This window comes from Orcinus orca, chromosome 1 (genome assembly GCF_937001465.1).
Source record: "Orcinus orca chromosome 1, mOrcOrc1.1, whole genome shotgun sequence".
NCBI lineage: Eukaryota > Metazoa > Chordata > Mammalia > Artiodactyla > Delphinidae > Orcinus > Orcinus orca.
The window spans coordinates 159329857-159352252 of NC_064559.1; the positions used below are offsets into that span (position 1 = coordinate 159329857).

The following is a 22396-nucleotide window of genomic DNA, read 5'->3' on the forward strand; positions in this document are numbered from 1 at the left end:
GAGACTTGCTTTTTTCATTCAGCATTATATTACTAAGATTTAGTGTTTATTATCAAAATAAAATGTTCCTTCGGAATTTCATTGTACTTAGAATATAATCTAGATCTTTTTTCCTGCGACCTACAGGAAATCTCTGAAAGACCTGGGCTCTTCCACTTCTACAGCATCATCTTCTACTACCACCACACCCCTTGTTCCGTACTTACAGCTTCTTCCAAATTTTTTCCAGCCTCTCAGTCTTTGAATTTTGTCTTTCTTCTTCCTGATCTCCTCATGGCTGGAGTCTTTTCATTATATTTATTTCATTATATATTTCAAATAGCACTTCCTCAGAGGGGCTTTCCCTCACTCCATGAATTTTCAACCCTTCCTTCCTCCACACTGCTAATACAGTCTATCATTTTTAATCCATTTTTATTTACTAAATACTTATCACTATCTGAAATTCTTATTTTCTTTTTTTCTACAAGAAATGGGTAGTAAGCTCCCTGAGAGCAGATGTTACGTTTATCATGAAACCCTAGTACCTAGAAAACTGTGTAGAGACTTCAGTAAATATTTGTTGTATGAATTTAAAGAAGAAAATTACAGGATTATTGGTATTAGCAAAAAGTAAAAAATGGAAATTACCTGGATGTCTACCAAGGGTTTGTTTAATTAAATTTTTGTACAGCCATACAATGATACAGTAGTTAAGAGGAGTGATATAGATTTAAATATCCCAATGGGACATTTGTAATAAAAATATAAAAACAAACAAATAATGTCTTGACAACCAAACTCAATATGTAGATATATCAGCAACTGGGTGGAAATTGTTTGGAAAATATATACCAAATTTAGCTCTCAAAGGGGTGTGGGATTATGAAAGTTTTTTTGTTGTTGATTTTTTTTCTAATCTCATATACCTTTGAAAGGCAGTATAACATAATATCCAAAGTTTCACTCCCAGCTCCCACTGACCTCAGGTGAGTTTCTTATTCTGCTGTGGACTAAATTGTTCTAACCCCCAATGTGATAGAATTTGGAGATGGGGCCTTTGGGAGGTAATTAGGTTAAATGAGGTCATGAGGATGGGCCCTCATGCTGGGATTAGTGCTCTGTAAGAAGAGACACCAGAGAGCTTGCTCTCTTGGCTGTGTGAGGACATAGTGAAAGGTGGTCATCTGCAAGCTAGGAAGGGGTTCTCACCAGAAACTAACCATGGTGCGCCTTGATATTGGACTTTTCTAGTCTTCAGACCGTGAGAAAATAAATTTCTGTTATTTAAGCCACCCAGTATATGACATTTTGTTGTGGCAAACCGAGCTGATTAAGATAGTCTCTCTGCCTGAATTTTCTTATCTGTAAATTGAGGAGAATAATTAATGCCTACAATAATTGGGTTATGTTGATGACTGAATGATTAATCGTACGTAGAACATTTAGAATGGTACCAGGCACATGAAAAGTGCTAAAGAAGTGTCTGCTACTATTATGCCATTCCTATTGCCACACTATTTGTTAGAATATTTTAAGAGAGTAGTTCTTACTTTAGCATGCATCAAAATCACCTGGAGTGTTTGTAGTAACACCAGTTGTTTAACCTTACTCCCAGAGTTACTGATGAGGTAGGTCTGGGCTGGGGCTTGATTATTTACATTTCTTCAAGTGCCCAGAAGATATTGATGCTGCAGACTGTTTTTAAAGAAGTATGTGTTCACATTTTATTTGGATGTCCTTTTTTTAAAGCTGAAAATGAGTGTTTTGGGTTGAAAGAGCTAGTACTCTTTCGTGTGCTGAGTAGTTTCAATTTACTCCACCAGCGTTTGTTTCTTTTTTAAAGTTTCAATACCTGTATTATTTGCCTCAGTAAAGATATTGAATTTCTTACCTACTTAGTATTGAATTTTGTAATAGGAAACTTCCTTTATTTGGTTTTATTTTCTTCATATAATAACAATATAAAACCATGGGAAAGAAATCCTATCTTCCTATATATGTATATGTATATATTGTTGTTTGTTTGTTTTGTTTTGTTTTGCTGAGACTTTCTATTTTTGTCATTTGTTTCAAGGATGTTTGTAATTGCTTGTGGAGCTTTTTTTTTCCCCTGATGGCTGTTTTAAACTCCTTGTCAGATCTGTCCAGTATCTAAATATTGATGTCTGTTGATTGTCTTTTCTCATTTAAGTTGACATTTTTCTGGTTCTTGGTATGACGTGTGATTTTTTGTTATATCCTGAACATTTTGGGTATTATGTTATGACTCTAGATCTTACATAAGTCTTGTGTTTTTAGCAGTAGGGGGAGGTCCTGTTGCCAGGTGGAGGTAAAGATTCACATTCCCCACTCCGCGTTGGGTTGGGGGTGGCTTATTATTGGGTGGAGGTAGGATTTCGGGCCTCAGTTGACACCTCCCTGGCTGTGAGGGTGAGGGGGAAACTTGTTACTTTTCCCTGATTGGCCTCCACTAACCCCACAATTAGTGGAGGTACTTTTTATCACTGGACTGGGACCAGTTCCCATCTCTGTCTTCTCTGATACCAGACAGTATTTGTGAGGGTGGGTTAGGGATTGAGGAACTTCATTATAGCCAGCTGAGGGTGGACACCTAGGCCCCTCACTCAGCCTGTGGAGGTGGAATGGGGCTGTGATTCGTTTCCTTGTGTTTGGCCAGATTAGGGCAATTGTTGCATTTGACTAGAGGGAGCAGGCTTTTCCTGGAGTTTTGTTTTTTTTTTGTCTGTTTCTTTTGGCAATTCTGGGTTGCCAGCTTCTCTAGCAACTAGCCCAGGATACATGAGGCAAAACTAAAACCCAGGAAACACTGCCTTATAGTTCCTTGTATCCTGAGGTCCCTAGCCCGTCTGCATCCTTCTCTCCCCTTTCAGTCTTTATGTTTATTTTCTGTATCATGTTCCGGGTTTCTAGCTGTACTCAGCAGGAAGAATAGAGAGAACTGATGTACTCCCTTTTAAAAATAATTTTTGTGATATGATTTTAATTAACACTGCTAGCAATTTATATCAGAAAAAAATGTTTTCTAATCCTTAAAACAATAGACTTCCTTTGCTTATGAATATTTTAAAGCCCAATTAAAACATAATGGAAGTGTTTAAAATAAAGAAAATAGGATACTGTTAAGCCATTAAGGTATTGTAGATGTGAAGTTATTGGCATGAAAAGAGATTCACAATGTAATAGGTGAAAAACAGGTTTCAATATAATATGTTTGATATATCACCTATGTAAGGGTGTATTTAAAAATACATATGCATAAGGGAAGATCTGGAATGATATAAAGGTATATGTTTCTGGGAAGATAGAATTTTGAGTGTATATTTTCTACCTTTTGCTCCTTGAGCCTTTTACTTCTCTTGTAGGAAACATATTGATTTTTCTAATAAGAACAAAATATAAATTCTACATTTATTTGTAGTGCATAAAATATATTTCCACAGTATTTTTTCTCATTGAGATATTGTAATTTTTTTTCATAATTCACATTTGTTTCAGAATTCATAATCAAGTTAAGCATCTGTGGTCATTGTATTCAATATCTTATAGGTTCCTCTGCCTGGCATGAAATGGGTAGATAATCACAAAGGTGTTTTTAATGTTGAAGTTGTTGCTGTTTCATCTATCCATACACAGGTAAGTGAGTTTTAATAATTTTTGTGATCAAATTTCACTTAAATGAATTGAACATTTTGTCTAGAACTTAAATCAGTTTTGTCTGCTATAAGATTTATGAGACTATATATCAGTTAAAAATGTATAGGTTTGGAAGTTACTTTTTAAAGGAATCAATAAAATATCATTTAATGTGAACAAAAGCAAATATTTTGCTTTTCAAAATGTTATTGACTTCATTTTGAAAATTCAGTGATTTTTTGTCTAAGTTTCTAGAACATAGCAGAATAATTAGAGTTGAAAAACCATCATCCAGCTCGTTTTACTTCTCATAGACTTAGATATTTCAAATGGAAAGGGTTCTTAGGGATCACCATATTTTTCACTATATTTCTGGAATGTGCCAAGCTCTTTTCAAAGCCTTTGTATTTACTCTTTCTTTAGCCGGAATGCTTTTCCTTCTCACATTCATTTGACTTCTCTTCATTCAGGCTTCTCCTTACCTCAGAGAAGCCTTTGCTGGTGACTCTTAAACATAGCAGCTCCATCACTCTGTATCGTCTTACCCTGCACTCCTTACTGCTTCTTATTTTCGCTTGCGTGCTCTTGCACTTTTGCTTTCTCTCACTGTGTGTGTGTGTGTGTGTGTGTGTGTGTGTACATATAAAGGCATTCATATCCTTTGTTTATTGGTTCTTTCCCCCATTAGACTGTAAACTCTGTGAGGTCAGGGACGTTGTTACCTGTGAAGGAAAGAGCCTGCCCTTAAAGTACCTTACAGTGAAATAGGGGGAAGTGCAAAAATAATTATAATAAAACTAGTATTATGTTAGGTATATGAACTAAATCCTTTCAAGTACAGAGAGAGAGTTGTTTGTTTTGCTGGGAACTGAGTTGCATTGGTGAGTAGGCATTTACCATACAGCGAGAGGGTAGACAATGCAATTGGTAAAAAGCAAGTGCAAAGAGGCAGTAATCTGCCGAAGGAAGGGTAACTAATCTGGTGTGACTGCAGTTTAAAGTATGTGGGAAATCATGGTATATGAGCATAGAAGACCAGGCTGGTAAAAGATTATGAAGGACCTTGAATGCCACAGAATTTAGGGTGTGTGGTGATTTCTAACGTAAATAGTAAGTGTGAGAGAAGTAAATTTGGGAGCATACTAAGGGAGATAAATTATGGGGCTATAATGAGTTTATTTTTGAGTTTGAAGTGCCTGGGCACTTCAGATGAAGATGTCCTATAGGCAGTTGTAATTAATTAGGAGTTTAGGATTGGGGGTAACAGAATAAATGTGATAGCTGAAACTGTACTAGTGAATGTGATTTTCCAGGGAGAAAATGTAGAGTGAGAAGAGGCGGGTGTTCAAAATAGAATATGTGGGTTCTCCAACTTGAAAAGGCAAGGGGTGGTATGCAGGGGTTTCCAAGGCCACCTTTAAGTTCTGTTATTTTCTAGCAGAACTCACAGGACTCAGCATATAGTCATATTCACAGCTGTGATTTATTTTAGTGAAAGATATAAAGAAAAATAAAGTAAGGGGAAAGAGGTCAAGTCTAGATGAAATAGGACACAGGCTTCCAAGAGTTTTCTCCTACGGAGTCATAGAGGATAAGTTGAAACAGCATATGTGAAATGTTGTCTACCAGGGAAGCTCAGTTCCCAGAGTTTTTACCATAGGCTTGTCTCGTAGACACCCTCTGCCTAACACATACCAAAATCCTAGATTTGCAAAAGGAAAGCAGATATTAAGCATAAACCATATTGTTTGCACAAACAGTTTAGGTATAGTGAGCAATCGCCTATCAGTGGGAACCCTCCTGAAATCCAAGTTCCCAGATGCCAGCCAAGGACCAACCTTGTAAGCAGGCCTTTGAAATGTCTTAAGCTTGCTATGTTAACTCTTTTCTGCACAGTGAGGTAGGGAAAGTAAAAAGACAGGGTGCTCTATATCACGTTTTAAAACAATAGCAAAGGACTTCCCTGGTGGCGCAGTGGTTAAGAATCCTCCTGCCAATGCAGGAAACATGGGTTTGATCCCTGGTCCGGGAAGATCCCACATGCCGTGGAGCATCTAAGCCCGTGCGCCACAACTACTGAGCCTGTACTCTAGAGCCCATGAGCCACAACTACTGAGCCCGTGTGCTGCAACTGCTGAAGCCCATGTGCCCTACAGCCTGTGCGCCACAGCTACTGAGCCCACGTGCCGCAACTACTGAAGCCCACATGCTCTAGGGCCTGCGTGCCGCAACTACTGAGCCCATGTGCTGCAAATACCGAAGCCTGCATGCCTAGAGCCCGTGCTCTGTAACAGGAGAAGCCACCGCAGTGAGAAGCCCGTGCACTGCAACCAAGAGTGGCCCCCGCTCACTGCAACTAGAGAAAGCCCACGCGCAGCAACGGAGACCCAACGCAGCCAAGAAAAAAACAAACAAACAAACAGCAAAAAGGTAGTATATACATTTTATTTAGCAGTATGCAGGTAGATCCTAGTAAAATAATGCTCCAGTGGAGTTTTTACTTTTCTGTTGTTAGATATGCTTATGTTTCCTATAGACCTTATTCTTCTGATAATGAGAAGGTTGACATTATAGTATACTGTTTAAATATATTCCTTCCCTTAATAAAATTATTCTTAATATCACATGATACCTTCTTAAGTATATAAATACATTATTTTTCAATGTATTTTTGAATCCTGTAATCATTGTTAGTGTTCTCTTTTTCTAGTGTTGGTAATATATTTGTGTTTTACTCCTGACTTTATTTTTATGGAGGCAGGTAGATACATGTATTGTCTTAATGTAACAAGGAAGGATTTGGGGCAAAATATTTCATAGAGATGATTTAGAATCTATAGAATGTAGAGGAAGAATAGAGTGGAAGTGTCTAGTGTGTAGCCCCCTGACATTCACAGTCCTGTGACTGAAACTCAAAAGCTTATAAAATTTTACAACTCTGTAATATAATTTTATCATGTGTTATAATCTTTTTTAAAGGATCAATTGAAGACAATAAATGTTTTTTATGATGTTTTGTACTTTGCTTGTAGGTGCTTTGAAATTTACTGGATATATAGTTAGAATTCAATAGAATTATTTTTATTCATTTAAAACATATAAAATTAGAACAGTATTAAAATTATAAATGTGAAGTTGTTTAGCATTACTGCCTTTTCTTAAAGTTTATTTTCATTGTTAACTAAGTAAAAGTCTTCCCAGAGTTTCAATAGCCTTTTTCTCACATCCATTGGTCAGAACTCAGTCATCTGTAGGTATAAAGGAGGCTCAAAGAGCAGGCACATTACTGCTTTAAATAAGATTGTGGTTCTATCAGTGTAGAAGGAGGTTAAATAATAGCAGTTAGGATTTAGTCAGGAGATAGAAACTGCCAGTAATTTGAGTGGAGAAAATCTGCAAATAAATAATTGTTAACTAAGTTAAAGGTGATTCACTACTAAATGGGTTAAAAGAGAATTCTGATTGTAACAAAGATAGCAGTTGCAGAAAGTGGTAAGGGAGGAAGGAACCTAGAAACCTAGAGCAAGATCTTGAAGGATGTCAGTCAGACCTCTGAGGAGAGGACACCGCTGCTACAGGAACACAGTGCCTGCCATGCTGTAGTATTGAGGAAGCTTGGTAGAGAGCTCCTGCTGTGGAACTGTGAGAGCCACCACTGCTGCCCATGTCCCTCACCTCTGGGCCACAGCATGCACGTCTACTCGCTGCCATTAGGAAAGCAAACAGGAGGAAGAAGATTCCCTTCTAACTCCTCAAGCCTAGCAGACTGTTTCCCATACCCTCTGTTGTCAGAGCCTATCACAAGCCAGCTGACAAAGGACAAATGTAGTTTGAAGAGTCTAGCTCCAGAATTGCAAAATGTGGAAAAGATGGTGGGTTTGGATGGAGCTAAGAGGTAATAAATTAATAATGGGCTCAGGTAGGTTACTAACACACTCGCCATAATAATTGAGCTCTAAAACAATAAGGCAGACTCACACTGGAAAAAGAAATCCTAATATCAACAGTTTTTTTGAGTAATCAATAGTATTTGAAGTGGCTACTTTACAATAATAGCTGAGAATAGATGTATTTAATTGGAAACAATGTTTGTATATACGAATATGTACTTTTTTGTATTATCAATTAATATGAGATATCAGTGGTCCATAGTTTGTGGAATGTATGAAGTTATAATTGTTTAGTGCCTCTGTTCATTCTTTGTTTTAGGATCCTTATCTTGATAAGTTTTTTGCTCTGGTGAATGCTCTGGATGAACACATGTTCCCAGTCCGAATTGGAGACATGCGAATCATGGAAAATAACTTAGAAAATGAATTGAAGAGCAGTATTGCAGCATTGAATTCATCTCAGCTGGAACCAGTGGTCCGATTTCTTTATCTTCTGCTTGATAAACTGATACTTTTAGTTGTTAGACCTCCTGTCATTGCTGGCCAAATAGGTAATTTACCTATGTTGGGGGAATCATGAAATTTATCATTCAACATTTCTAACTTTTACAGAAACACACTCATGATTCCTTTTTGCCATCTCTATAAGGACTGTGTTTGACTTTGTGGGGCGTTGTTACTTACTTGTTTCTAATGCTGGAAAATAACTTTCTTTTGTTTCTATAAAATGTGCCATATAGACTTTTACTCAAATTATGAAAACAAATTTATTTATTCACTCACCGAATATTTATTAAGCACTTAATATGTACCATACAGTGATAGGCACCGACAAAGGCATGGTTTCTGATTTTAAGGATCTCTTAGACTAGTTAAGAAAACATGCAACTGATAAATCATATTGTGTTTTACATGACTTATAATCTATATTTTCACTCATCTGCTATCCTCTATTTAATATAGCTATTATTCTCTTCGTTGACTCAAAATCTCTATCTTCTTTTTCTTGTGAGTTTTTCTTGAAGGAGAGGTATTTAGGTTTCCTACCTTTTTTCCAAGATTCATTCCTTTACTTTTGCTAACAGCTTCCACCCAATCCTGCAAAGTAGTTGAGTTTGTGAGAAATTTCAGCTAACTTGTTATAGAAGTTTTGTATTAAGTGGTGGCACAAAGGAGAATAGTATTCAACTCCTTGAGATTTTTTTAGGGACACTTGTAAGTAGAGGTGATTCTTGGGTTGAGCATTTAAAGATGAGTAGGAGTCTGGCAGGTAAATAACTAGCCCAGGGAAATGAAACAGTATGTGTATAGTACACAAACAGATAAACTAACCTGGAAATTTTGGGGGAATTACAAGTAATTAGTTATGAATTGAAGGGTTAGTGATTAGAGATGATATTGGTCGTAGGGGAGATGAAGTAGGGTCCTTGACACATTAGGAAATTGGACTATTATTCTGTAAGAATCAATAGCCTTTGAAGGATCTGGTCTTAATCAGAAAAGTAATGTGACTAGGTTGGCTTTTATAAGGATGATTTTGCACGGAGGTAGATTGAAAGTGAGAAAATCTGGAGGCAGGTAGACAGATTTGAAATCTTGAATTTTATACAAAAAATTCTGTGGTCCTGATAAAAGACAGTGATGGTGGGATAGAGAAGAGAGGGTAGTTTAAGAGATACTGAAGAGATGTTGTAGAGAGTAATGTTACAGAAGTCATAGAAGGTTTTAAGAAAAAAAAGTTAACATTGTTCATTTTTGTAGATTGTATAGTAAAATAATCACAGTAGTAACAAACATTTCCACAACACTTAGAGTGTACCAGGAATTGTGCTGTGTACTTTATTTATATTAATGTATGAAATCTTTACAACTCTAGGTATAGGTATGAATTTCATGATTTCATGAATAAAATGATGAACATACGCTTAAAAATTTACCTAAGGGGCTTCCCTGGTGGTGCAGTGGTTGAGAGTCGGCCTGCCGATGCAGGGGACACGGGTTCATGCCCCGGTCTGGGAAGATCCCACATGCCGTGGAGCGGCTAGGCCCGTGAGCCATGGCCGCTGAGCCTGTGCGTCCGGAGCCTGTGCTCCACAATGGGAGAGGCCACAACAGTGAGACGCCCGCGTACAGCCAAAAAAAAAAAAAGAAAAAAAATTTACCTAAGGATTCAAACCCAAGCAACTGACTCTAGAGTCCCACTCTTATCTACTATACTGAAGAAGTGTCCACTGGTGAAATTAACGAGAATAGTCTTGGTCAAATAGTGAAAGTAGAAACCAGATTACAGAGAATTTAGTAATAAACAGCAGATGGTGAAAGGAATGCAAAAAGCTTATACTGTTTTGAGAAGTTTAGTTAGAAGAGGATGCAAGGTTGATTAGGGCATAAGAGTGGAGAGATTTGAGCATGTTTATATGCTTTGAGAATTTATATAGAGGTGCAAGAGATTTTAATTAATGAAGCAAGCATGTAGGACAAAAATTAAGGTGGATAGATCATTCTTATATAGGAGACGATCACTGCTTCCTTTGGAAAGGAACTAAAAATTGTTTCAGATTCTGATAAATTTATAGTAAGACTTTCATGCTCTATAAATTTCTACTCTGAGATAAAAGGCAGGATTTGTGGAGAAGGGAGTAAAGTGGACCTAGTTTTGTGAAGGATTCTGATGGTTTGGAATAGCTACTATGAGGAAAAGGAAAAGGAGTCAACCAGGAACACAGGTAGGATTGCTAAACCCTGCTTAGGTTTCTCTCTTTCTAGTCTCTCTTCTAGTTCAGTATATATAGATTAATCTTCCTAAATGACCACTCTATCTGATATTTCCACTTTTAGGAAAACTTAATTGGCCTCATTATCTGTTCATAAATTCCTGTCTTGATTAAATAAATCATAAAATGTGAGGCGCTATTGCTCAGAATGGCTGTTTGGATTATCCATTTATTCACTGAGCTACCAGAATTTCCCAATTTTTGCAAAATTCTTGTTATATACTAACTTGAATGGCTGGGTAGGTATTACTTAGCCTGGCATTTAATGTGCTATAGTCTTACCTCAACCTGGTTTTCTACCCTTTTTTCCTTCTAATCCTTTTACAGAGCTACTCACTTCAATTAAGTTGCTTATCAACTCTTTTCTATTAATATTTTTAATAATCTACTTTTATTGGTAATTTTTATTTTATAAACAAAAGTAACATGTGCTCAATGTATGGTATTTAGTTTCTCAGAGTCATCTCTAAAATGAGAAGTTACTTCTCAAAGGTTATATATAAGATAGATTTTTTACTTATCATGTGCTTTGTATTGTTTTACAAAGTAGTGGGTACTGTTTGATGATTCTTTTTTTCTCACTAAGCAAAGCCACATAGTTTTCATGTTAAATTAGTAAAATTAGTTTTTTCTCACTTTTTTAAGAAAAGTATTTTTGATTCAGTTAATACAGTATCATAAAGATACCATAAAATTAATATCAAATATCATCTTTATACGCTTACTGTGTGTAGTCACTATATTTAATGCATATAGTGAAGGCAAAACCTTGATCTTTTTGGAACTTACAGTCTAAAAAAGTTAATGGAAAAATATTTTCCTCCTTCTTAAAAGTAAATCTAGGTCAAGCATCATTTGAAGCCATGGCATCAATTATAAATCGGCTTCACAAAAACTTGGAAGGAAATCATGACCAGCATGGCAGAAGCAGCCTTCTCGCATCATATATCTATTATGTTTTTCGCCTACCGAATACTTACCCTAATTCACCATCACCAGGTATTTTATTCTTTTTACTAAGAAACTATCTTGCATAGATTATGTGTTCATAATAGGATTGAAATAATCTTATAGTCCATGGTGTGATGCATTTATTCAATAGCAGACATTTGTTGAATGCCTGCTAAGTGCCATGGGCTATGCTGTGTACTGGAGTTAAAAGGATAAACAGGTTGTATTTTAAAGCATCATTATTTATACAGCTTCCTTTAAGTTGAATTAGAGAGATCTTGGTTGAATTAATTTTTGGAAATGAACCTTGAAAATAACTTCCGTCTCTGGAAGCATTTTATCATTCCCAGTTAAGATAAATAATTTAGAAAAATGGTACAGATGAACTGGTTTGCAAGGTAGAAATAGAGACACTGATGGACACCAAGGGGGGAAAGCGGGGCAGGGGGAGGTGGTGGTGGTGGGATGAATTGGGAGATTGGGATTGACATATATACACCAATATGTATAAAATAGATAACTAATAAGAACCTGCTATATAAAAAATAAAATTTAAAAAAAAGTTGCATCGCAAGGCATTATGGGTAAAATTGGAAGGAAGAGTATTTAAGAATCCCCACTGAGGTTCTCTGAGTCTATTTGAGGCTAATGCAGTCATCTCAGCTTGATTTATGATTATGTAGTCTGACGTACGAACTGCTGTTTGTGAACAGTTTAATAAAAGGCTATTGCTCCAAATTCCAAATTAGCAATGAGGGTGATTTCTATTAGAAAAGACATTTGTGGAGGATTTTGTTCTTGATACTTAATAAAGTGAGTTCTTTTTCTCAGTATAATACATGCTGTTAACTTGTGGCTCAGCTCTAGGGACCTGATGTTGTATTCAAAGAGTAAAAACATATCTCTGCTCATTGTTTATTTACTACATTTTGGGGTACATATGGCAAAGTTGTTTTCCTTACAGTTCCCAGTTCAGTTTTTTTCTCTTGATTATGTGTTAAAAATATGTGCATAAAGTTCCCCAGTATCTCAGTAAAAAAAAAAAAAAGATAAATAGAATGTTATATTTGTCATTCAGAGTGCTATTGGATGTTAAAGAAGAAATACGATGGCTCAGTAGTTTCCTGGTAACCCTGTGAAACCTACAATACTGTAAAAGATTATCCTCTAGAAGAGTTCTGATCTCTTCATGGTCAATAAAATCATACAGCCTTTTTGAATATTAGAGCCCAGAGTAGCCACTTACTTTTGTTTTATATGACATCTGTGGTAGTGGTGGTGGTGGGGGATGTCTTAGTTTGAATCACTCTTTAGTTGTTCAGTTAGTAGGTTAATGATTATATTGTGCATACCTTTCAACCTGTTTACATATTTGTCTGTATGAGTCATCCATTCCTCACTAGTGATAATGGTAAGTGACCTTTTCAGCTGTTGTCATTGTTAGCATTAATAATGGTGACAAGTAATTATGACATTCACTCTGAAAACTCGGCATAATAGTAATCTCAGTTTTAGCACGTTTTATTTCTTAATTGAAAAAGAGAGCTAATTGACTCTTAAAGTCTTGCTCATAATTTCCTATCTTGATTTCTAAAATTATAGTACTTGAGTCTCTGAGTACGTAAGTGATTGTGGACTGTATATAATGCTACTCCATTTACTGTTCCATTCAGTACACTATTAGAATTTCACAGATTTTGCAAAATGTCTTTTTTACATGCTGACCTGAAGACTATAAACTACTTAGTTGACAGGTGTGTGTCATTTGCAAATATGACACTCAGAAAGATTTCTTTAAAAAAGAAAAATGGAGATACAGTTGTTGGGTACTTTATGTTCATAGATCCTGGTTGAATAATGGTATCAGGCTTGATTTCAGACAAAAAGGGGATTCTTTGCTTTTTTTTGTATAACCTGGGCTTTTAGGAGAATTATCTTTAGTATACATTTATGTATGTATATTATAAAGTTGCCATTTTGTTATAGTTAAAATTGTCACTGATAAAGATAGAGAACTAAGCCATAGTTTCATATCATTTAAGAGATATTGACAGGAAATTGGCTCTCCCTCTTAGTGACTGTGTTTCAAGGGGCAGAGCAGGAGGGGTGGGAAAAAAGGAAAAGATATTAGCTGGAGCATTTTGGGTCTTAGACACCCTCATATATAAGGAAAGGTAACGTTTGTGTATGTTTCTTATTACTTTTGTTTTTTATTGTATGTGTAATACATAATCATAGAAACATTGAAGAGATAATGATTGTATTTATAATTCACATGGTTTTGTCAGCTGCTGTAAAATAAATTATCTTTGTATAGCTATCACTAGGTCTGGCGTGTTTTTCTTATTTATAGTATTTTCATTTAGACATAAAAGCAATTTATGATCTTTGTGGAATTTTGTAAAGTGGAAGAGATTTTTTCAGGTCCTTTGCTGATTAATTTTTTGCTTAATTATATGTTATTTTATGTACAACTCTAGGTCCTGGGGGTTTGGGAGGATCAGTGCATTATGCCACAATGGCTAGATCTGCTGTGAGACCTGCAAGCCTTAATTTAAATCGTTCTCGGAGCCTTAGTAATAGTAATCCAGATATATCTGGAACTCCCACGTCACCAGATGATGAAGTACGGTCAATCATCGGCAGTAAGGTAAACTGAAGATACGCATCTATAAATTTGGTTTTCAGGTTGTGAACAAATGAGAAATGTCCAATGGTTTTACTTTTTCTTAACTTTAAAGTGTATTTGAGTTAGTAATAAGAAAGAAATTGTACGTTTCTATTCTATCGGTGAACACATAAATGTTCGATGTTTCTATTAAATGTTTTTGCTGTTACAAACTGGTTTGTGCGCTCTGCTCAAGAATATCTGCCAAATTAAAACATTTGTGCAGGATGACCAGTCACATACGACTCATTGTCCGTCTGATCATCATGTGAAAAATGGTTAGATTGATTTTCTAGAGGATTAAAAGAGACCTGTGACTGCTGTGTAGTTGGGACATACTATCAACTTAAAATATGAGCCTCCCTTCTCCAAAAATATCAAGAACAATGATTAACAATTAATAGAGCTACATTTCACATGGAAAACTCTATGTAAGGTGCACCAGGATTAGAAAAATATGATTTATTTAGTCATGGTTAGTGATTATCCCAGACAATAAGGGAGAGGCCAGCCAATATAAGATCCAGCTATATTTTATGTAAGCATCAATCTTTATTACCCCCCAAAATATACTTAAGGAACAAGTAGTCATTACCTTTCTATAGTTAAAGTACAAAAATAACTCAGAGTTTGAAAAATCAAAGTGGAAAAAAAGAACAGTAAGACTGAGGCCAAGAAATCACATTATGTTGGGTTTTGACCAAACCATTTTAAATTGATTTTTTGCTATTAGAAAGAAGGAAGATACCTTTGTTATGGAAACACAGCCAACTTTTCTTCGGCATTTTAGTCTGTTAATTAGGATATGAGGAAGAATTAGTAAACGTGTTTTGGGGTCTGTGTTTAACCCTTAGCCTGAACTAAATAGACCTTATTATTTTTTTAATGATCTGAGCTTGTTTGTGTGAAATACTCGAATATGGATCAAACACATCAGAATTACTTAAATCTACTCATATAGTTACAGAAATTTTACATTCAGACACTTCTAATAAACTTTAGCATTGCGCATTTTAAAGTACCTTTTACGTAATTTGAAAGTAATTTCTCACAGATCAGAAATACATTTTTTAAAGTAATTTCTTACAGATAAAAAATATTTTGTAGCCTTATAATTTAAAAAATAAATTAAACATGAATTTCAATAACTTAAAGATCCAAATAGCTGTTACTCTAATTAAACAAACTTTCACTTTTTGTGAACTTTTGAGAAAATGATGTTCAGATGTATTTACATGGTTACTGCAGAGTAACCTGAGTAATATAGGAATTACAAAAGAGACGGCTTTTCTCCCTCCACATATCTTTCCATGTCTAGGAAGAGAAGGTTTTTTATCCTTGTCTTCATTCTTGATCTTTTCTCATTGTAATGGAGGTAATACTTAACATAATTTACGTACGTAAATACAGTTCTTCAGTGGAATGAATCTCATTTGTGAATTATAAGAAATTTTCCTATTAAAGAGCTTTAGACGCCATTTTTCTCAAGGTTCTACTTTTGAAACATCTCTTAATTTCTGTAAGATTTGCATTATGCTTCATTTAGCATAATTCTAGAGTTTTCCTTTATATATGATGTATTTGATAGATTATAACATCAAGATTTAGAACAAAAGTGTACATGTATTGGAATGATTATTTGTCTTTTTTCAAGTGGTTCATAAAATGGGACATAATAATGATGTAAACTTGCTTCTGGTATTATATACATAAACTTTTGAGAAAGCCGTCATAAGATGAGACTTTGTCTTATGACAATACAGTGTTGTCCTAATGAAATTTTATTCAAATGGTTTTTGTGTGTTCTTTTTTTTTTCTTTTGGTTGCATTATTTTTAATTAGTTTTTTTGTTTTTTTGCGGTACGCGGGCCTTGCACTGTTGTGGCCTCTCCCGTTGCGGAGCACAGGCTCCGGACGCACAGGCTCAGCGGCCATGGCTCACGGGCCCAGCCGCTCCGCGGCATGTGGGATCTTCCCAGACCGGCACGAACCTGCGTCCCCTGCATCGGCAGGCAGACTCTCAACCACTGTGCCACCAGGGAAGCCTCCTGGTTGCATTATTTTTGATAGCTACCTACCTTCATTTTGGACTATCATTTACTCATAATCCCTAATAATAATGGTGTATAATTTTATCTATTGAAAAATTATAAGGAATCTGAAGTTTATTTATAGCTACTCTTTATTTATTCTGATTTTATTGGCTTGGAAATTAGAGACACTCTTCTTTAATGATTTTTGTCTTTCACTCTGCCTTAGCCATGGTCATACCCTTAGTCTTGTCATGATGAATAACTTTAATCCTCATTATCTCAATTTCATGCATCTTGTTCTCTAACCATTAGCTCATATTTTTCTGCCTAGTACCCCAACTCCAACAATTTCTCTGCTCGGCAACCTCCAATCACTTGATCGTATGACCTTTTTACTGTACCTCACGCCCCTGATGTTCTTTCTTCCAATTTAGCCGGCTTAAATTCCATGATCATTATAATTATTACCATTATAAACAAACGTCAATTCCCTTATCTTTCCCTTACTTCATTTTACTTGCTTAGCCAAACCTCAAACCATAGCTGAATTCAGTTGACTGCCTGTGCCGTTAAACATGCTTTGAGAAATGCCATGATAACTGGTCTCATTTGAAATTAAAGGCCATGAACCTCAAGAGAGCCCTTAATGCTGTCAAGCAATTATACTATATTTCTTTATTCCATTTACTTTCCCATTCTCCCAGAAAAAGGTTTAATGCCTTCTTTGGTACCTCAAACCCTCTAACAGCTCCCCACCAGTCCCCCTCCTCACTTTATCTCCTACTTCATTAAGAAAATTGAGGCCATCAGAAGAAAACTTTTGTCACCTTTGACCATCATATCTACCTACCCACTGCCATCTACTACTACCTACTACTTAAAACTCTGCTACAGATGAACTGTCCATTTCCCTAAGTCCATTCCCTGTTTGTATACAACCACCTATCCCCTTTCACCTACTCAGGATCCTCACTCCAGCAGTTCTTTCATCACTGTTCTACATCATCAGTTTCTCCCCATCTACTAAATCAACCCATCCCATAAAATGGGATAAAAAGTAATTTTTTTAAAATTTCTCCCATAAAAATATCTCCTCTCTAGTATTTCTGCTGGTAGCTTCTTCATCATTTCTCTGCTACCTTTTGTAGTAGAATTCCTTAGAAGAGTTTTCCGTACTTGCTGTCTCCAATTCTTTTACTCTCGTTCTTTAACTCCTGTTACCCTACTTCAAACATATTCCTTGGATCTTCAGCCCATACTGCCCTTCTAATGTCCCCAGTGCTCTCCATGTTCTTAAATCCGAAGGTTAAATCTCAACACTTGGCTGAATTTACCTTACAGCAGCTTTTGACACAGTTAATTCTCCAATTTATTCTATTTACTTAGCTTCTAGGGCACTACACTCTCTTGATTTTCCTCTTTACTGATTATACCTTTTCAGTCTCCTTTGTAGATTCTTCTTTTTCTGATCTCTTAATTTGGAAGTGCCCCAGGCCTCTGTCCTTATTTCTTGTCTTCTCTTGTCTTGTTTTCTTTTCTCTACACTCACTCACTTCATGATCTTATGAAGTCCTGTTGTTGTAAGTATCACTTTATGCTGATATCTCACAAAAATTGTATTTCAAGTACAGATCTCTCTCTGGAATTCTAAACTCAGCTGCCTTTTGTAAATCCTTTAGTTCAGATTTGCATATATGTTAAAGGTAGAGCCACTTCTCATCACCTCTAGTACTGCCATTTAGTCTGAACTACCATCATCTCTTCCTGAATTAATGTAATAGTCTTAAAGATGGTTTCCCTCCTTCCAACCTACACTCACTTCACAACATAGCAACCAGAATGCTGCTTTAAAATCTTAAGTTACAAATAAACAAAACTTAAGTTGGATTATGTCATATCTCTGAGCAAGATCCTATGACTAACTCCTTTACCTCTTTTAAGTCTGTACTCAGAGAACTACCTTCTCCATGGGGTCTCCTCTGACCACTTATTTAAATGTATAAGTGTGTCTTTCTCCTTAGTCTTGTCCCGGGGACTTCTTATCCCCTTACTTTGTTTCTTTGACTCATAACATTTACTACCTTTTAATGTAACATATAAATTAGTTACCTGTTACATTAATTTTTTAGTGTTTGTCTCCCTTTATTAGAGTATAAACTCCATGAGGGCAGAGATATTTGTTCACTGATGTATCCAAAGCAACTATAATGTCCAGCATATGAAAAGTACTCAAAAGACATGTATCCAAAGAATGAATGTTAGTAAGCATTGAGTATCTCTAGCAAGAGTAAACAACTTTTTTAAAATTGAATTATGCTTTTGTTTGCCCTCTTGCTATCAGGATTAATTAAATACTTAAAGATCTTAAGATATTCGCTTTTATGAAAGTTTTAGTTAGACTTTATTTCCTAATACAAAATGCAGAACTCCTAAAGTTCTAAAATACTATCAACAGGCTTTTATTACTCTAGTGGCTATAAAACCATATTTGTGAGATTTTTTTCATCATTATTTTGCCTAAACTGATCTTTCTTTGTCCTAGCAATATTCTTTTAACATTCAGTTGTGTAAATGTATGGTTGCACCAGGTTTGAATTTTATTGCTTTTAAGCAAATGCCAGTGCAATTTTACATTGATAATTAGTTTCTTTCTAATGTATCATCTCCTATTTTTTCATTTATTTTTCAAAAATTGAGAGCTTACTGTGTGCATAGCTTACTAAATCCACTATGCTGAGGATTGTATTGAAACATGAGTATTGATGTCAAGTCAGATACACTGTGAGCCTTATTCAGGGAAGGAGCCTATCTATACCTAAGGGACAAAACAAAATAATAATGTTACAGAGATTTGGCAAAAACAGAATAAAAACACTTTCATGCACATGTACACACATTTGATTAATCTCTTCTGTTAGTTGGAGATATGTAAACATAGTTACTATATTAGTAAATATCAGTGATGACTTTGCTTAACTAAGGGCTGTTTGATATAATTCTTAGCTGTATGACATTTAAATTGTGGAAGTAATTTGCTTTACAAATAAATTGGCCACCAGTTTTCTTTAAACAGTTGGCTTTGACTTGATGTGATTATAACTGTTCAGAGCCTCAGTATTGTGGCTATAATGTATAATTAATGGCACAAAGAGATTTATTGTTTATTCTCACATTACTCATTAGCATGTGCCTTAGTTTTAAAGGAAATTATTAAGCAAGAAGTTAAAAAGTGAACTTATGAGTATGGCAATGTTATTGTTTTTCTTTTTGTAGAAATTTATGGTATAGAGAGCACAATTGTAATTTTGCAGAAATCAGATGCTTATATTTTGTTATTTTTGTAACATGAGTAGTGACATAATTTGGGAGACTGAAAAGTTTTGTTTTAACTTACCTGAAAAACGTATTGTGTGCTGATTTGCTTTTATTTGAAATAATATAATGGGCTTCTGAGAAATCTTTATTAATACCTATAAAATGGGGTATTTTATTTTAAACAAATCTATTGATTACATAATTTTATGAGTATTTGAATATTGCCCAATATACTTCGCTAGGAAGCATTTAAAAAAACATGTATGGCAAGTTTTTGTTAAAATTATTTTTTAAGAGTTTACTATATTTGAGGCATTGTATTCAGTGATTTACTTCCATTATTTACTTTGATCTTTACAGTATTAGGGAGACATTTATCATTATTCCTATTTTGTAGCTAAGAAACTGAAAAAGAGATTAGATAACTTACCTTAGATTTTACAGTTAGTAAGCAGTAGAACCTGGATTTGAATTTTAACTCTCATCTTACACATTCAGTGTCAAAAATGAGGGGAAATGGGTAGTTACTGTATCATCATTTCAACTTCTTTGTATTTTTGGAAAAAATAGTGAGAAAAGGAAGGGAAATATTCTCCCTAAAAGCTAAGCCCTTGAGAGTTAGTAGTAGTTTGTCTTCCCTCTTTCCCCCTCCCCTTTCCTCCTCCCCTCCCTTTTCCTTCCCCCCACCTCCTCCTTCCCTTCCCACAATATACATGCATGGGCCTCACTCCCAGAGATTATTTAACTGTTCAGAGGTAGGGCCCTGCACATTTGTGGTGGTGGTTGTCCTTAACCTTACCAGGTGATACTAATGTCTACATAGAGTTGATTACCACTGTTTACTCTTTCTTTTCTTTTACCTATCCTTCTTTGGTGCTTTCTGGTTTGGGTTCATACTCAGGCCCTAATATTTTTAGTTGGCTTGTCTTGTGTTGTCTTCAGCAGTCCTCTAAAAATCTCTTCTACCTTGCTCAGTTCTATTCATAGGTTCCCAGGGCCCAGCCCATGTTGCTGAATCTGGATTTCTGGGGGTAAGGGCCAGAATCTGAATTTTATAATTCAGGTGATTCTAATAATCAATTTTAAGAAATTGAAGTAAAGACCCAGTTCCCTTTACCTGGGATCATAATAACCTCTTCCAGAGAAGACAGACATAATTCATTTCTGGTCATACACATTAATAGCATATTAAATTAACTTCAAATTAACGATAGTGATGATGAAGATACAATTCCTACAGACAGCCCTGGCATAATGTTTTTCCTTACAATTTTTATATAAAAAAGTAGCCCATTATGTTTTTTTTTAAAATAATAAAATTCATAAATTTATTATTTGTTAATAAATCTTCCCATTATGTTTAATTTCAACAAGCATAATAAGACTGAGCACAACTCCAAATCTACCATCATTTTTAGGAAGGAGCAAATATCGGGCATCTTTTTTTTTTTCTTAATTTTTTACTTAATTTTTCTTATTGGTCCCTAAAAGAGGAGGCAAGTTCAAATAGAATTATGGAGTATTGCTACACAGAAGTTTTCAGTTGATGACAGATGGAATAAAATTAGTCTTTTAGACAAGATTGGAATGTTTTTCTTCTTCCATTTTTTTTTTCTTTTTCCTTTAAACCCTAGTTAGATTTAGAGGAAATTGTCTGTTGCTAACTTGTACCATCTCTGAAGAGAGTTTGGGGGGATGGTGCTGTGGGATCTTTAGTTGTTGATACTTAAAGGTGATCCCTTTATATAAAGAGAAATTACCTTTAAATGCTATACTTAATTTTCTTTGTGATTTTTAAAAAATTATGTAATGAGATAATTTTGATGAACTAATATTCTATAGATGCCTAAAAATTTTGGTTGCTTTAACAGTACTAATTAAAAACATGTTTGCATTGGAAAGTCTGGATTTCTTTAAGAATATAGCATGCCACATGTAATATTTCTTTCCTTTCCAACTGCTTTCTATTATATGCTTAGGGTTTAGACCGCTCCAATTCCTGGGTTAACACTGGTGGTCCAAAAGCTGCCCCATGGGGATCCAACCCCAGTCCAAGTGCAGAATCAACACAGGTGGTGTTTATATTAGAGGTTTCTTTATTCGCTGCTGATGTTTCCCTTTAGAACATTACTTTTTAGTATATACTATGATTTCAGTGGCTTGCTTTTTAATAATTAAAAAGTGTGTATTTTTGTTTACTTAGCACATTTTCCAACTGCTATGCATGAATACCACCAATTGCACCAGTAATACTCTCCTTTCCTATTTCCTGTCTCCTTCTCCTTCCCTCCTATACACCCCATTGATGTTTCAGTGCCTGCTGCTTATGCAATTGATGGCTTTGATAACAGTTTCTACTTTTGGGGTAGTGCATCTTTAGTAGGAATTTAAAAATTTTTTGTGTGGAAAAAACCTGACAGTTTTCCATTCGCTTTTGGTTTAAAGTGTAGCTATTGTATCATTGTCATTTAGCATTTACTATCTTGTCATTTTCTTCATAATCACTGACTAGAAATATTGGTAATAAACTGAAATTAAATATGAACAGTATATGATCCCCATGCTGTAAGATTAAGTGCCAGAAGCAAAAATCTGTTTTAAACTGTACTGTGTTGCAAAGTATGAAATTTGTTGTAACTTATTTGTACTAGGTTTTGCTTACTTAAGTCTAATTGCTTGATAGCTAATACTGCATGATTCCTCAAAATATACTTCTCATCTGTGTATTGGCTTTGGAGGACAATGCTCTCGTTCTTCAAGAAAAATTTTAATTGCAAATTTATTATAAATGATTTATATTTAATATAGTATATGGCTAACCTGAATTGTAATTTTTGATGATAATGAAACATGAAAGTAATGATTCTAAACTTTTAATTTTTTAATTAAATATAAAATTCTTGATTTCTCTTTTTGGTCCAAGACCAGTGAGAAGTATGTTTTTACTTTTTACATTTTCTTACTAGATACATGCATGTGTATAGATCACACAGATAAAAGTTTCATTCTTTGCAGCACTCTGGATTTATATAATCATTAAAATACTTATCTTTTAAAGATAAAATAAATAGAGGCCATTTTGATACTTCTAATGCACTGTCGTTAAAGCAACTTAAAATAGTGAAAATG

The 22396-nt window shown here is 35.1% G+C and overlaps 1 protein-coding gene across 11 annotated transcripts in view; it reads left to right on the forward strand.

Moving 5' to 3' along the window:
- DOCK7 (dedicator of cytokinesis 7) overlaps positions 1–22396 on the forward strand; it is a 208158-nt gene that overhangs the window by 101428 nt on the left and 84334 nt on the right. For 6 of the 11 annotated variants that reach the window (XR_004477925.2, XR_004477924.2, XR_007473713.1 and 3 more), the window contains exons 19-23: positions 3550–3636; positions 7846–8077; positions 11135–11299; positions 13732–13901; positions 21247–21339. Coding sequence is in view for 8 of the 11 variants with exons in the window: in XM_049702624.1 (XP_049558581.1) it covers positions 3550–3636; positions 7846–8077; positions 11135–11299; positions 13732–13901; positions 21247–21339 (747 nt within the window). In the remaining 3 variants the exon portion in view is untranslated. Of the gene's footprint in view, positions 1–3549; positions 3637–5638; positions 5755–5792; positions 6065–7845; positions 8078–11134; positions 11300–13731; positions 13902–21246; positions 21340–22396 lie in introns of those variants that run through there. The other 5 variants (XM_049702630.1, XM_004281601.4, XM_033408989.2 and 2 more) reach the window with 4 other exon arrangements.